The 16,323-nt window shown below is 43.8% G+C and overlaps 1 protein-coding gene across 5 annotated transcripts in view; it reads right to left on the bottom strand.

The window, feature by feature from the left end:
• Positions 1 to 16,323, bottom strand: part of STOX2 (storkhead box 2) — a 146,327-nt gene that overhangs the window by 72,412 nt on the left and 57,592 nt on the right. Inside the window, exon 1 of one of the 5 annotated variants that reach the window (XM_080590464.1) lies at positions 1,591 to 2,307. The exons of 3 other annotated variants lie outside the window; for them this stretch is intronic. In XM_080590464.1, coding sequence (XP_080446590.1) covers positions 1,591 to 1,756 — 166 coding nt within the window. In that variant the 5' untranslated portion in view covers positions 1,757 to 2,307. Of the gene's footprint in view, positions 1 to 1,590; positions 2,308 to 16,323 lie in introns of those variants that run through there. One more of the 5 variants, XM_080590466.1, reaches the window with a different exon arrangement.

Genomic DNA, 16,323 nt, shown 5'->3' on the forward strand with positions numbered 1-16,323 from the left:
TTGTAGCTGCTTTAAGAACCTGCAGCACCAACAAAACAAACACCCCCCCACACACACAACCATTCTCATTTTCTTCAGCTGTTCAGGCATAAATTATACTTGTCATTTCCTCTCGATACGTGGCTTCCCAGGAAAGGGGGGGAGGGGGGGGAATCAAAATGACTACTGCCAAAATAGCGCAATTTTCTTACACAGGCAGATTTTTTCAATAAAAATGGGTTATTTTTCCCCTTTTGCTTGGGGTTAATGAAAGAACGGTCACAAGACATTTTTAAAACACGAGAAACCAATCCTGGCCAAAGAGATCTGTTTATTAGAGACAGAGATAGTAAAGCGAGCATTTAACTGACAACCACAATCTTTGGCTCAACCTTCACAGCAGAAATGGGGGGGGGGGGGGGGGGAGAGACAGGACTGGAAACGTTTTCAGTAATGCATAATAAATACCTTCGTTTTCTCCCGCTCCCTCTTTTTCTCCTTTAAAGGAATCTGCCTACTCAACCTAAATTGAGCCTTAGAGGGAAAACGTGCCTTCATGATAAATTGGAATTTGACATCGTAGTAATGAAATCTTATGTCCGATCGTCACAATAAGCAGGCAGCAGAACAACAAAGGAGGTTTCCAGGATTTTCTGCCCCCGTCCCCCTCCCCATCAGCATTTTCCCAAGTCTTCTTTCTGGTGTTTATGAAATGTCTGGATTCCAAGGCCATTAAGATGCATTTCAGGATGGAGCAGCTTCCATTAACACTACTGAGGTTTTCTGAAATTGCACCAGCACTCTGTCTGAGGCCAAGCCTCTCCCTGATGCCTGCCTTTCCCTGTGCTGGTTTTTGTTTTGTTTGTGCTCTCTCCTCCCCATGCACAAACATGTTGGTGCAGTGTCCATTATTTCCCTACAGCCTCCCCTGAAAGCAACGACCAGATGGACATACATGCACGTGTGCGTTCGTTCCCCCACATACGCGGCTCTGCTCCCCTTCTACACCTCGAATAATGAATGCAAACGTGTTCACAGTCATTTTCACCAAAGCATGCTTTGCCACTGCAGAAACACACAGCCGAAACCTGGAAAGCCTGCAGCAAGGCGAGAGAGCGTTTGCAGTCACAGGTGACCCTCTTTCCTTCCCCAGCAGAAAAACACCCCAGCGCAATGAGTTAAACTAGAGCTAACTGCATTAAAAGGAGACCGTGTGAGGCAGCAGTAAATATCCAGCACATGCTCTTATGCACAAAAGGAGCAAAGGGCTCCATGCTCTGCGCACCCAGTCATTTTTCTCTGCCTTTGCACGGCGGAGAGACATGACCGTTTCTCCCATGCATTTATTTCACCCGACTAATAGATTTTAAACACCATATTGCGAGGGCCCTGCTGTGAATCTTGCTGAGGTACAAAATGGTGGATGTATGCTTTTTTTTTTTTCTTTCCTTTTTTTTGGTGCATTATTCATAACAACTTACGCTCCCGGTCGCAGGCTCCCCTCCGTACCTACTGCCACAGCCCTGCCGGAGCCGCACACCCGCATCCCGCCTCGCAATAAAGCGGCTCGCACACGCACACACACACACACACGCAAATTATGTTACAAACCTGATGTCATGTAGCCCCGTGATGCCTGCGAAATAAAAGCTGGTGGGAAGTGTTTGTGCAGCCGGTAGTCCTTCTCGCTGCGGGACCTCATGCGGTCGGAGGCCCGGTCGGAGAAGTCGGAGCTAGGCCAGGCCCTCCGCAAGGTCGTACTCCGCGTCTTCTTCATCCTGAGGATGCCCGAGCCTAATCCTCCCGCAGCAGCAGGGGCCAGGCCTCGTGGCTCGCCGGACACACGACGCCTGGCATCAGCCTAGCGCCGGCACCGCCGGGGCGCAACCTGCGCCCATGTTGCCGCCACCTCTTCTAGGGCGCGGGCGGCAGGTCCCTTCCCCTTTTTTTTTTTCCTCTCCCCCTCGAATGATCCAATTTTACACACGTCCCACAATGCATTACACTTCATTTGCAAGCGGTCCGGCTTATAGCTTCCAGATTCGTGGGGAGGAAAGGCACATTATGTGGCTTCTCAGGCAAAAAAAAAAAAAAAAAAGGAAAAAGAGGAAAAAAAAAAAAGAGGGGGGGTGGGGGGGTAGGATTTGCAGCGTGAACGCTCCGGGATCCCAAACAATAGCCCGATTCAGCCTAGCAGTGCTTAGCCAACTGTGAGCCGCGACACAAAAGACCCAAACAAATTAGGAAAACCCCACGGCCGCCGGTTATGACCCGAATCGCAGCGCGCCGGGCGCTGGGAGAGGCGGCGGCAGCTCCCGGCACGGCGGCAGCAGGAGGAGGAGGAGGACGGGGAGGAGGAGGAGAAAGAGGAGGGGAAGGAGGAGGAGGAGGGAGCGCCCGCAGGCGCCTCGCCCGGCCGCGGGACCGGCGCAAGCACCGCCACCCCCCCCCGCACCCCCCCGCCGCCCTCAGGCACCGCCGGGGTCCCTCAGGCTCCCCGCGACATGGCGCCGCTCCCCGGCCCCCGGCCAGGCGCTCCCCCGGGCCGGCAGCGGGCGCGCAGGCATTTACATACAAAGCCCCCTGCGCTGCGGGTGGCCCGGCCGCCTCCTCCCTTCCCCGCCGCCCTCCTCTTCCTCCCTCCTTCCTCATGAGCCCCCTCGGGCCGCCATCCTGCGGCCCCGAGCAGGAGGGGAGCGGGGCAGGGGGTGGTGTCCCCAGGGCATCCATGCATGCAGCCCCCCCCGCCGCCAGCTCGCCCAACCTCCAGACATTTTCTCTTCTCCTCAGGGCTAGGTGGCCAAGACCCGCAGCTCGCCCAAAGGTGGCCTGGTGGGCCGTGGTGGCCCACAAGGATCTCCCTTGTTTGCCCCATGGCTCATCCCATGGGCATATGTGCCTGAGCACCAGGCACCATCTTGAAGCATTGTGAGCCTGGCCTGCTGCAAAGCAGGGGTTTGCCAACCAAAACCACACCAGGGGACTCAGTTCCTTCTAAATGCAGCTAATAAATTACTTGTGTTCACATTTTTTTACATATAATTCATTAACCATCCTTACTGCAAGGATTGTCACATTTCTGAAAGCATGGAAAATGAGAGGACTATAATTTTGACAGTAATTTAACACCTTCAGTAGTGTCAAAACACGGAAAGGACAACACTCAGTGAGTAGGACATCAAAGCCAACAGACATGTAGACGCTGTCCCTTCACGGCCACGAAGCATGGGGTTTATCCACCAGCATCCACCTCAGCTGGCCCTGCCCTACCACCAGATGACACACCAGAGAGTCATTCAAGGTTTCCTTTGTTTCCAGCCATTTCACACAATATACAAATTACGAGAATGAAACCCAGCAAGGTCTTTGAAAATGAAATACTTTGGAGTCCTTTCTCATCTCATTCATCCTCATTTCCTTCCAATGGTGTGAAAAGCCATCAAGAGCTACATGTTTCCATTGATGCTCTGTATACTGGTAGCAACAGGCAGAAGTAACACAAGCAAAGAAACCTGGCCTAGAGCACCACTATTGAAAATGTAAGATATTTTCCATCGTGCAACTTACTCATCTAGCAATTTTACTCATCAACCTACGCAAGGCTTATAATAGACCATGTTTTCATCCTCAGACCTGAAAAACCATAAGGAGAACTTCTAGAATCGTTCAACTTTTCCAATCTAAGACTGAGGCTTGAGTAGATTGGTTAGCACTACCTAGCTAAGTCAAACCTAAAAAACCTACCCATTTCAGCAGATATAAAAGCAAATTAAATTCTATCCAAGAGCATAAACTCTCCTACTGTCTGAACATTGAACATATGGTGGCCACACTGTACAAGTGGTTGAAAGTAGCCTGTAGTTGGCCAACTAATGTCAACCTACGTCTGAACTAAACTCAATTTTTCTTCTACTCTAGACACAGCCCTAGATATCAATCTGTTCCATTAAAGAAGAGACAAGAAAAAGAGGCATAACCTGAGATGAGACAAATAGGAATAAGCAATGAGGAAGAAAAATGAGGTCAAAAAGTAGGAATACAGAACAGAGTGGGGTGGGGTGGGTGGGGGTGACAAGACCACAGTGATCCTGACACTGGCTTTCTGCATAATTATTCCTAACTAAAAATACTAGAGTCTAGTTTTAGGGCTAATCTAACAAGAATCAGATCAGGGACAGCTCTACCACTGACAGAGCTGTGTGCCCAACCGTAACCATCAGGCAAAGCACCCAAATCCCAGTGCTTTTATAGCAATTTGCTGAACAGTAACAAACTAGTGACAGTGCACAGGTTAAAGTACTTTTAAGTGATTTAATTTGTACACTTGCAGGAATTGTCACAAGAGCAGTACAGTATTTAAAATTTCCATATGCTCTCTTCTCTTCTACTCACTGATTGTAAGAATTGGGCAGGTTTGGGGGCAGATAACAGGATGAGTTTCCATTGTTTGATAATTTTGAGCAAGTAATATTTTGCTCCTACGACTATGAGAAGTTATTTTTATATTAAAGTTGGGGATTGGAGGAAGAAATAAGCAATCCATCTAGCAAAGCCAACTTTCCCTTCCCAAATGTAGGGAGATTTGCTTAAAAACAACTTTAGAAGCTTTCCCTCAGTAATGAGATATTACCACCATGGTCAGCTAAAGCTCCTTGTATTCCATCTTCCCACTGTTATCTTTTTAGGTTTCAGCTGAAAGTGTTCTTGACGTGGTATCTGAAAGAGTTCTTCCCTTTGAAGAGAGGAATTCAGAGCAAGTTTCCTCCTGCTCTTGCATTGTTTGAAGTCAAGTGTTGTTATGGGGATGAACCAAATATATAATTAAAGACCAAATTTAAGTTTTGGCTGTTTTCTTTGGAAAAAGAGCTAGAACTGTGAGTATAATTGATTTTTTCGCTTCGGTGGCCAAACTGAAATAAAAGTTTCCTTCATATGAACTGAAAACTAAAATTTGAGGGCTTTTGAAAAGAAAAAAATCATAGACATTTTATTATTTTTTTAAATAAAAGAAAATAAATGTCTGGATTCATACAGATATGTTGAAGCAAGGTAGGGAAAGAAGAGTTTCCAGCTACAAATGGCTCCCCTGCTTGGTGAACAATGAATGGTACAATACCACTATAAGCACAGTATGAAATAAATAAAAATTTGCTGTTTAATCAGACAGTTCCAACAGATGGGGAGGGGAATTTTAATTGTATTTGGCTGAAACAATTGGGAAATTCTGCTTTAATATACAAATATTTTTGCCTACTTATGACATATTCGTAAAGTTTTGCCCAATTCTATAAATAAGCATAGAAATAGTCTATAAGTGGAGAAATAGTCTAATTCCTGTAGGAATATGGGAAAGCAGAAATATGCTTCTAAGCAGGAAATGAACTGATGGGATTCTGACACTTGCTATCAATGATGAGGAGAAAAAGGATAAGTTTCAAAACTGGTTTGTTTGTTTGCTCATTTTTTTTTTGATCATTTGGTACTTAATGTTCAGCAGGTACCATCTCTGTCTTGAATTAGTAGAAGGAGAGGTGGGACTAGGTTGAATAGACCATAGAAACCTTGGGGGGAAAAAGAAATCTGAACTAAAACAAAAATCCTGCCTCCCTCTTAGCCTAACAGTTCCATATCAGGAATTGGCAACAGAACAGTAGCCATTTCAAAGACAACAGTTTAACATTATATATTTTTAAAAAATAAAGAGGCCTAGGTACATTTAAGACACTGTAAAGGATTCTTACAGCTTCAAGCTTTTCATCACAACCCTACTTCAGCCAAAATTCATTGGGAGCCTGAAGGCTTTTGGAGAAGCAATTAAAAATGTTAGCTTCTGAAAGCCTTCTATGTTATCTCTTAAATAGTGAAAAAACAAATATTACCAAGGATATCTATTGCTTTTGATCTTCATAAACACTTACTAGTTGCTAAGCTGGTCTATTCATATTTTGTTTATGGAAAAAGGCAAAAAGAAAAGCAGACAAGTGGCCCAAAACAGCATAGGAAATCCGTGACAAATATACAGCCATATAATGAAGGGTCCGAGCCTGAAGTCCTCGGCTGAAAAATAATAATTATATGGCAGGTTACCGTATGGCGATATATATAGAGATAAATATAGAGAGAGATTTGCATGTGTGTGTTCATGCGGGCTTGTCCATGTGTGCATACACGGTAATTGCTCTCCTGAGAAAGCAACACCAGATTATGGTATTTCAAGTTTCTCTCATGAAATCTGGTATTTCAAGTTTCAGCTGGGGCAACATTTCTTCTCCTCCCCATGGCAAGCAAGTTTCTACAGAGAAGGGGGGCAGACTTCAGCAGGGTGGGATGGTGTTACTGCAACAGCTTGACTGGCTTGGGGACCAACTGCATGAGGCTTTCAACCAGACAAGCATTCAAGCCAAACAATAAAATAAAAATGGTGAAATAGGTGAAATAATAGGACCCACAAGGAGGAAAGCAGTGTTCTTCTTTGCTATGACAAGCTGCACACCTCCCCTGTGAAATGCTCTCTCATTCAAAGCCAGGTTTCTCCCTTACTCTGTCACTACCTTGCCTGTTGCACATAGTCAACGGGCTGCCCCGCCAGGAGGAAATTGAAACATCTTTGCTTTATTGCTGTTGGACGAGATGGTGTCTCACAAGCACCCAACACAATCAAAAGAATCAACTCTGCTGAGATGCTGAGCACTCGGCACAAAGCCTTCTCGCTTCGGTCTCTGCGGGTCGGGTCAAGGAGAAGGTTCCTCCCACGGGTCCCAGCTCCAGAAGCAAAGACTGCGGATGGCACTTGTATGGCTGGGATGCAGGGGACACCTTGCCCTAATGGCAGCAGCAGCTAGGTAAAACACGGAGCACAGGGTCATTTTGTGGCCTGTGGCAACAAAATCCTCAACTTACATAGTTACTGCCCTGACATCCTATGCTATTTTTTCTAAAACTAGCTATTTCCAAAATGTCTAAAACCAGACAGTAGACTAGTGCTATTTGGCAAAAATCCTCTGCAAGGGGAGCTAGCTCTGCTCCCTGTCTTTCATAGCTTGCTGGAAGAGGGAAGGTCACACACAGGGGGCACCACAAAGGTGGTCTTTGGGTTCCTGTGGTCCTTCGCCCTCCCTCTGTTTTTAGACCACTCCTCCTTGTATAGTGCATTGAAAAAAAAATTAAATAAAAGCGTGCTGCAAAAGGAGGAAATGGTCCATCACATCAGGAAGAAAAACCTCTGTAACATTCTAAAACTTTATATAAACTTTTCTTTATCTTCATCTTTTTTAAAGGTGGAGATAAGATGCCACAAGATGCTGAGAAGGAAATGCACGACCTAAGAGAGTGGAAAAGGGAGAGAAGAAAGGAATAAATAAATAAATAAATATATAAAAAAGAGGGGGGAAAAAAAAGCCTGTAGTGCACGCAGTTTAAAAGCAGTAAAAAGGAGTAGGGGCAAAGAAAGTTTAGTGAGAGAAGAGGTAGAAAAAATGTAATTAAGAACTGGAGAAAAACACTGAACTAAGGCATAACATCCCAAGTCTTGGCAATATATGGTTTTATCAGATGTACAGCTCTGCATAATAACATCCCTGAGAAGAGGCATAACCCGCATTTTTAATATTAATAAATCCACGAAGAGGAGAAATTGTCCACTGCACAAACTGCACAGTTCTCGCACGTGCACTCCTGTGTCTCTGTATTATCAAACGTGCCACCACCATCAGGTAAGGTGGAAGCAGGCCAGAACCCAGCCTCTAAATAAAATGCTTTTGTGAGACCCCCTTTTGGTTAAGGAGGTCTGGCAACTGGTTGCAACTGTCCTTGGCTTTGGGAAGTATTTGCTGTCCCTTCCAGGCCTTTGTAACCAGATCTACTGGCAAAAAGAGACCAGAAAGCTTGTGGTGCAGCATATCCTCTTTCACAGTAGCTCTTAGACTTCCATCACTAACACTTCCAGTTTGTCACCCCTCACTGGTACTCATTGTTACTCAAATATGCGAAAGAAGCCAAGTACTTGCAATCCTTGCTTGGGGCCCAGGTCACAAAATGAGGCAGCCTCTCTTGGTGGATTTGCTGGATCTGGGCTTGCTCAGGCAATCGTCTCCTTGCAGAGAACGTTGGAGAAACTCCACGAAACAGAGAAAGAAAAAATCCCCAAGTTAAAGGTGCAAGTGAAAAAGCTTCCAAGTATTAAAAAAAAGGAAAATATTTCAGAGCTTATCACAAGCAAGTCTTCAGTCTAACTCCAGAATGCTATCAGGTTATGTTATACCATGGTAGTAATCCTGGCTTAATTACAGCACCTCTTAAACCAGTTTCGGATCATATTTCTCCCACTGTTATGTTTTGGGAATGTGTGATGACAGGAATGCAGTGCTGGTGCTGCACACATGCTGTAGTTCACTGATTCATTTTTCTGTGTGCTAGCTTATACACTGCGGTATTTATTTTAACTTGCATGACTTTTAAGAAAAACCTGCCTCTGTTATGAGAAGAAAGACGGCCCTGTATTTTTTTCAGTCCAGACCTTTCTGATTGCATTTGTGCTTCCTCTGCATTGAAGACAATTGATGCAGAAGGTTTTTTAGTCTGGGTACCCGAGACTAACTCAAAAGGTACCAGTGAAAGAAACACAGCCTGCAGGATACGGCCTTCGCCTTGATGCACGCTTCTCCCCTCCTGTTATCTGACTCAGAGTGTGTTAGCTGAAGTGGATGGAAGATGGGACTCTAACTCCTTGGCACGCAAAACCAACCAGAGAGGGAGGGAAGCCGTGAATACACAGCACAGACTTCCCAACAGTCAAGCATTTATTAGACCCCTCACATATAACAGAATTCAAAACCTTGGAAAAATGGAGCTCCAGCATTCATTCATTGGCTGCTCTTACAAAGGATATAGTGGCAAAAGATGTGCCAAAAATGTTGACCTCAACTTTTCTTGTTTTCCACTGGTGTCACATATCATTAGTACCCTGGTATTTAAGTAACCTACTGATATATGGGGGCCAGCTGTACTCTGCGTTGGAAAGACAGCCTATCCTTCTGGTTTAGGAGTTTAAAAAATAGAGAGCAAGACGTAAGCACGCAGTGTAGACCCCACCAGCAGTAAAAGCTGTTATAGATGGTGTTTTTAAAGACTAATTCACACATCTCTTCCCGTTCCTTCGTAAGCCTGTGTTTCTGCTGTATGCTCGTGTAACACCTCACACGATCGCAGCATCACGAGCAAGCCTGGTTAAGCTCCTCAGTGCTACAGCAACACAAACCACAAGCAGCTTCTGCATGCCAGGTAGGCACCCCTAAAGGAAAAGTCCACTAAGAAAAGAAAGCACTTGGCTATAACGAGTGGGCATCGCTTTACACATTGCATGGCTATTATTTATCCGTATATTAGCTTCGAATTCCAAATCCTTGCCTGTAAGAATTACTCACCACGCTCAAAACTGACCAAAAAGCTTCAGCCACGTTTGCAAAAGGGACAATGAACATATTTGATGGGCAGTCTTCAAAATCGAAGCAGCATACCAAGGGAACTAAATCCCAGCAGCTGCTATAGCTCCACAGAGCATTTGCTGAACAACCCGGTACTAAGCTCCCTCTAAAAATTCTTGCTTATACAGCTGTGCAATATAGCAAGCATATTTTATAGATGTATGTATATAGCATGTATAACGGGCAGAGATCTTTAAAACCTTAGAAAAGTTGGGAAGCCTGAATATATGCTACTCCACCCTTTGTAAACAACCTCTTGTCATGAATTTACTTCCATATGTGCGTGAAGCTCTGCCTACATAAAATAGGGTTTCAAAATAGTGGCTTAGCACTGAAAACGTATGTTTTCCACCCATCAGTTCGAAGAGAATGCAAGCAAGATAAAATCCCAAGAGTGAAAAAGCACTGATTCATCACGTCACCAAAAACTAAGTTAATTACTTGTTGGATATTTTATTATAGTTTTAGATTCAAAGTCTGTCTCATTGGCATGTACCAGTATTTGGGCAGGGAAAAAAAACAAACACCTCTAGAGAGGAGTCATAAACACAGACAGAAATTAGGTGACTCAACACATGCCTGACCAAAAGGCAACCCAAAACAATCAGCCTGAACGTTCTCCACACCAGCGGTGTACAATCCCTGTGTCCCCAGGGAGGCAGCACTCTCCCGTCGCTGGTTTTCAGTGGGATGCTGGAGCATCTCCATTCTCTTCTGATGCTGCATCAGCACCCATCACAGGGAAGGCTCTGCTCCTGGGACAGCTGCCCTGCCTGTCGCTGGTTACCACAGCTTGCTGCCCCTCTCCGCTTAGCTTTTGAAGCACTGACGTTACCCTCCTGGGCGCCCAGAGACAATTTCCCGCTCCTCCGTCCAGATGAAGGTTTATGCTGGCATCACTTGCACATGCCCCTCCATAAGAGTTGTTCCAAGCATTTATCCTGAGTGCACAGGTTTTTGTATGCAAGTAGAGGAACGAGAGGAGGCATTTTACAGCATTGGGTCTCAAATTTCTATCATCACCATGCAAGAAACTTAACTTCTTCAGCTGGGGACTATTCCAACTGAATAATTTCTGTTTTACTAAGTGACGCCCTACATATCAGCACAATCTGTTAAAGCAAAGTACCAGCCACAGGGAGCTTTACTGCTTTTTCTACATACCCTTCTATATTACTGGGTGGCTGCTGGTTGTTTTATTATTAATTCATTTGGTTTTAGGTGTGAAGAGGGACTTGCTTCCAAAGGAGCACTGTTACCTCCCAGGTTTTCTGGAGGTCAGTGCAAGATCTTTAACTCTTCCATGGCGCTAAGCAGAAGGGAGCAGCACCCAAAGTCTCAGTTTAGAGAAATGCTTATAACATAGCGCTTGAGTGTCGCGCTGGATATAAGAGAAGTCTCTGGTGTGAATTTTTCAACCTACGAATTTCCTACCAGAATCAAGACAGAGTAAAGTGAAACATGTAGATGTTATGAAGAAAAACGTACCTTATTACAAAGGAATATCATTGTTATAGCCAAATTAAAGTTTAAGAAAAAATTAAAATTAAGAAAAAATAAACTAAAATCTAATCAGAAAACAACAACAAAAAAAACAAGCCTCCACTCTAGGTCTGAAAAGCATACTCCTCACTCCCACCACAAAGGAGTACTTACATCTTTTAAAACATGTGAACAGCACTGGCATAGCATAAGGTTTCTTTCAAAATGCTTTTCATATTATAATGAATTTTTGTGATGCATAGAGAACCACTTATACTTAATATTTCTGGAAATCTGAAAAGATCTCTCTCTTTTTCCAAAGAAGCAAACATCTTAAGTGAGATAATTTACATGAAAGTGATAAATTTCTTAGCACTAGAATTCTATTTGGAAGAATTATGCACAAAATGAAGAGCTGGGAAGTCTTTAGTCTTCATTAAAACTGATCACTATTGAGCTGAACTCAATACCTTCACCAACCAACTGTGGTAAATCTTATTAGCTATGGTGCTCATCTCAGAAGCTCTTGTAGGGAGCCACCAGGTTTCCATACATAAAAACTTCAAGTGCTTTTCACCCCAGCTGTCCCAGGGATCAAGAAATAATTATGCCAAACATTTCTTAGTTTCCGACAGAAATTAAGAGAAACTCCTTAAGCAAGTGCTCAGCGACTTGCTTGTGATCTGTTTCGTGATGGGGGAGATGTTTGGTAACCTTTCCATCTCCCAGACAGTGTAAGGTAGCTCAGGGAATCTTCCTTCCCAACTGGCAGATTTCAGGAGATTTGTCAGATCATGTTGCTAATGCCAAATCCTTTTTTTCCTTCCTCTCCAAAGATGGATCTTGTTGTTATCCCAGCTGATGGAACCAAGACAAAATAAATACAGACATCAAGGACTGAAACAATGATAGACTGTCTTGAGAAGGCATTTAGGGGCCCTCAGTTATCCAAAGAGTAAAAAGTTAAAAAAGCAAGTACTTCTTTTTATTGCCCACACCCTGTTGTAGTACTTAAAAAAAAAAATAACAACACACAAACCCTACAGATTTCTACCCACCATCCAGTAATTACTGAAATAACAAAGAATAGGAAAAAAAAAAAAAGTATTTCCAAATCCTGATGCTATTACTGAACTGCCAATGAAAAAACTCCCACTAACACCTCCTAAGTCTATCCTCCTGCACTCCTAATCTGAACACAAAGGGTTGGGTTTAAACCCCCACCACCCCGGGATTAAAACCGCCTGCAGTTTTCAGCTTCAGGCCAGCAATGACAATACTTTAAATCCTTGGCTACTTGCTTCGTGAAGATGCAGCCTACAGACAGTCCCAAAAGTTCTTTGAAATGTTAAATACAAAGCAGGAGGAGGTCATAAAGGAAATATTCCTTATAAAAGGAACAGATATCATATGCAGGCTTTTCAAACACATTCCTCAATTGCTTTGCTTTCAGCCACCATATTCTCAATTCTGCATTGTCTGAAGCTTTTGAAATAAAATTCAGGAGCAAAATGAAACACACAAATTAATGCTGAACACAGCTGCCAATATATGCACTCATAAATCTCTCAAATGTAAATGGTATCCTAGTCCTTATCTGGAAAGACTAATTATTTACTTAATAAATGGTCCTACAGCAATTACCAAAAACCCAGCCACTTAAAAGTAACATATAGGTTTTATCACATAATCTTCTGCACCATCTACCCAATTATTTCAATACGAACCAGCATGGCTCCCTGCTGCATTGGAAATCCAGCTATCTTTCTGCCAAAAGCTTTCCAATGCATACAAAAGGAATGAGGATTGAGAGACTTGTTTTATCCCCTCTTATCCCATAAACTAACAAGCCTTTTCTCAAGCAATTTTTTCTCAATAAGTGCAGGTAATTACGTAGGAGGATGGGACTTGCAAGGTAGGAGAAAAAAAATCAGTTTAGCATGCCAGGTTTGCCAAGAAATGCTGTCAGTTTTAAACTACGAGGGGAGCAGGCAAAACAAAATGGTGCCCTGCTGCCGAGCTGGAAGCAAAGAGTGAAGCTTTGTGGTGCAGGACTGCTGGTAGGTGGTCAAGTTTTCCTGCCCACCTACATTGACCTGGAGGTAAGCAGGATGGCAGGAGTATTATTTCTGGCCCCTGCCCCACCCCAGGCACTCAGTGTCTCTCCTTCCTCATATGGGTACCTTAAACTCAACTTAAACTAATTGAAAAATGAGCTTTACATTCATTTTGAGAATGTGTGTTTGCTTTGCTTATCTTGGAGGGTCTCGCAAACCCCATTCATGTTAGCCTCTGGCTAGATGTTCCACCAGACATCCCTAGAAACATCCCTGCCCAGATTTACAGATCGTGTAATTGAGGGGGAACGTAACCAGCTGCCACGGCGATGCCCGCAGTCTGAGGAGCATTCAGACTTCAGTCTCATGGAAGGTACCAAGAGTTAACAGAACCTTTAATTAGATGAAGTGGTTAATGGAAGCAAGTGCTCCAGCCAGCAGCAAATGCGTGGCTAATTCATCGGTGATCCTGAAGAACCAGGCTGCTGCAGTTTGAAGTTATTCAAGCTGTTTAATGTTGGGTTATTTGCAAATTAGTGTAGCCCAGCCTACAGAAACTGCCATCGCTGTGACTAGCTGCATGCTTGACAAGATGCCCTCCTCTGCTTCTAGACATAAGTACGTTATTTGGGCACCTTCACATGTCTGTTCACAGAAATATTCGAGCTACAGAAAAGAGTGAAAGGTGATAGCAAGCTCAGGAACATCACATGGTTTGGGCAAGGTGGGAGGGAGGAGGACGGTAGGTTTGATTTTTTTATTTTTATTTTTTGACTGAAGCACACTGTAGAGCAGGCTTTGCTGGACGTAGTCCTGGCAGACAAAAATCCTCACTCCTCCTGGCAGGATGCAAGGCAAAGTACCTCCTGGCAGGATGCAAGGCAAAGTACCCGGTGACCTCTGCCTGCTGTGGGGTCTGGTGGGCTCCTTGCCCCGACAAAACAAGCAAGAACAAACTCCAAGCGGTTGTAACCTGCACCTAGGCTACAGCAAGGTGTGAAGCTAAAAACGTGCTCCTAGAGGAACCACAAAGGTAGCTCTACCTTAGTGTTAGAGGACATCAGGTCCAGAGAATTTGCCAGGAGTTGGGAGTAATGATTCAGAGGCACAGATCAGGCTTGCCTTGACTCACACTGCTTGCAATATGAACTACAACCTGATTTGTGCAAGAGCAAAAAAAAAATTTCACTACAACACAAAACTATTAGCACTCTCTGCTCCACTAAATCCACCCATTTGCCTCAAAATAATTTTGATGGTTCCAATATTTATTTTAAAAATCACATATTTCTGATGAGTAGCCCTTTTGATTTAACAGTGTAAATGATATAAATGCCAATAACATTATAAAAGTATGTTTTTTTCATAACTGTATTGCATCCACAACTCATTTAAATTTTTAGTATTGCGTCTTGTTTCAGTGTAACCAACTAGATGAGTTTACAACACATCTTACTTTTTCATATTCAAAGGACAAAGAAACCCAGACAGCAACACTGATCTCTGAGCACATGGCTGCAATAATGCCGAATCCTCTTTTAGCAAGTTGAGATGTTGAGCAGGCCACTTCAAAAGTGATAAGACCTCGATTCACAGGGTGTCTGAACAGATTCCTATTTATCTGTGCCACTTCAGAAAATCACGTTCTCCCTGATTGCTAAGTCTTGAAAGTTAGTGTGAAACTTGGTGATTTGAGAACAGACCGAGAGAAGACACAGCTAGAAACACAAATCTCACCATATCTGCCTTCCAATAGCAATATTCCACCACCCCTGGAATGGTCAGGTAAGTAGTTCAAACCTCCTAAGCCATAACATAATGTTCAAGAGAAGAAACCTGGGTTTACCAACTGTGAGAAATTCCAGGGTTCCAAAACCAGAACAAATCCAGAGACTTTCTTTGCCATCTCAAATTAAAAACGGGGACATTGAACACCTTTAATGGAAGGAACTTCAAAAGTCCTTACCAAAACTGGATGCAAAGTTTTAGTGCCAGTTATGGAGACAACAACACGAACACAAATTATTACAGGTACTATGAGCAAGGACATTTTCCAACTGATGGAAGCCACTTATTGGTACTGAATGCTCCTAGGAAAACTTAATTCTGTTTACCCATCTTTGAACTAATCCCTGCACAAGCCAGGGCTCCATATTTGTGGAAATCTTTAGATTAAAAATAAACAACTCCAGTAGCAGAATAGTTATCCTGACAAACTGATAAAGTCACGTTCATAATTCATGCATGAGTTCACGGTTTGCTTGGCTTTCTTAGAAGTCAGCTTTTTTTTGGATACCATGACTTTCATGGCCAGAAGCAAACCCTATCACACCCCGTTCCCCAGGATGACCACAACAACTGAACCGTCTGAAGATGGCGGGCTGAAGCTCTCTGTGATATATTTTTGTATTCGAAAAGCAGGCAATGAAAACAATGTCGCAGAGAGAAGCAGATGGCCAATGAGTTATCACTCTCGGTCTGATGACTTACGTGGGCTGAACTTGTTTATTTACTCACATATTTGCAGAAACGAAGCGTTCCTTATGTTGGCAGCAGCTCTGTTATATGGTCCTCAGGTGGCCGCAGCTACACCGTACATACCGCTACCTACACGCAACACTGAGGGATTAGGTACATACCTTCAAATCACCTCTCGTTTTCCTACAATGACAAAAGTCACTGTTGACCCTTCCCTGGGCCAGGGAGTTAAGCGACAAGTATTTCTAACAGTGGAGCTCTTGCTGGCCTGTTTGGAGGAATGAAGCAACAGCCATAATGCCAGGATCAAGGCAGCAGCAGCAGCCCCTAGCCGCCCCGCCTGGGCTTCCCGTCCACGGGGAGCAGGGCAATGTGAGCTGCTTGATAACAGTGCTCACTGCTTTAAGTCGGTCTTACCAACTGTTTGTCTGTGTCTTTTTGAAAAGGAGTGCCCTTTGGCTTCAGGTCGCTGAGGGTCCGAAAGAGGCACCTGAGAAGTGGATCATCATCACTTTCAAAGCATGCTTTGGAAAGAACATTTACATGGAAGAAACATTTCTTTGAAAGAGACCAACAACTCCTTCACCTCTTTGCCCATCTTCTCCTCTGGTATTTCTGACAAACAGAAATAATGCTATTATAACGCTACCACACTTTCTCTCTTCCTTTTCTCCTAGCATCTTCATGCTAGGAGATGAGCAATTGAGATGTTAAGTTGAACAACTTCTTGTCATGCTAAAACCACCGTCATTCAGTGTGCAGGCATGTGCCGTGACGTTGTTCCCCGGCCACAACAGCTTTGCAGGAAACTTTTTTAGGCTGTTCTTGCCTAAACTGTTGATGCA

This window comes from Anser brachyrhynchus (assembly GCF_964034855.1).
Source record: "Anser brachyrhynchus genome assembly, chromosome: 4".
Lineage (NCBI taxonomy): Eukaryota > Metazoa > Chordata > Aves > Anseriformes > Anatidae > Anser > Anser brachyrhynchus.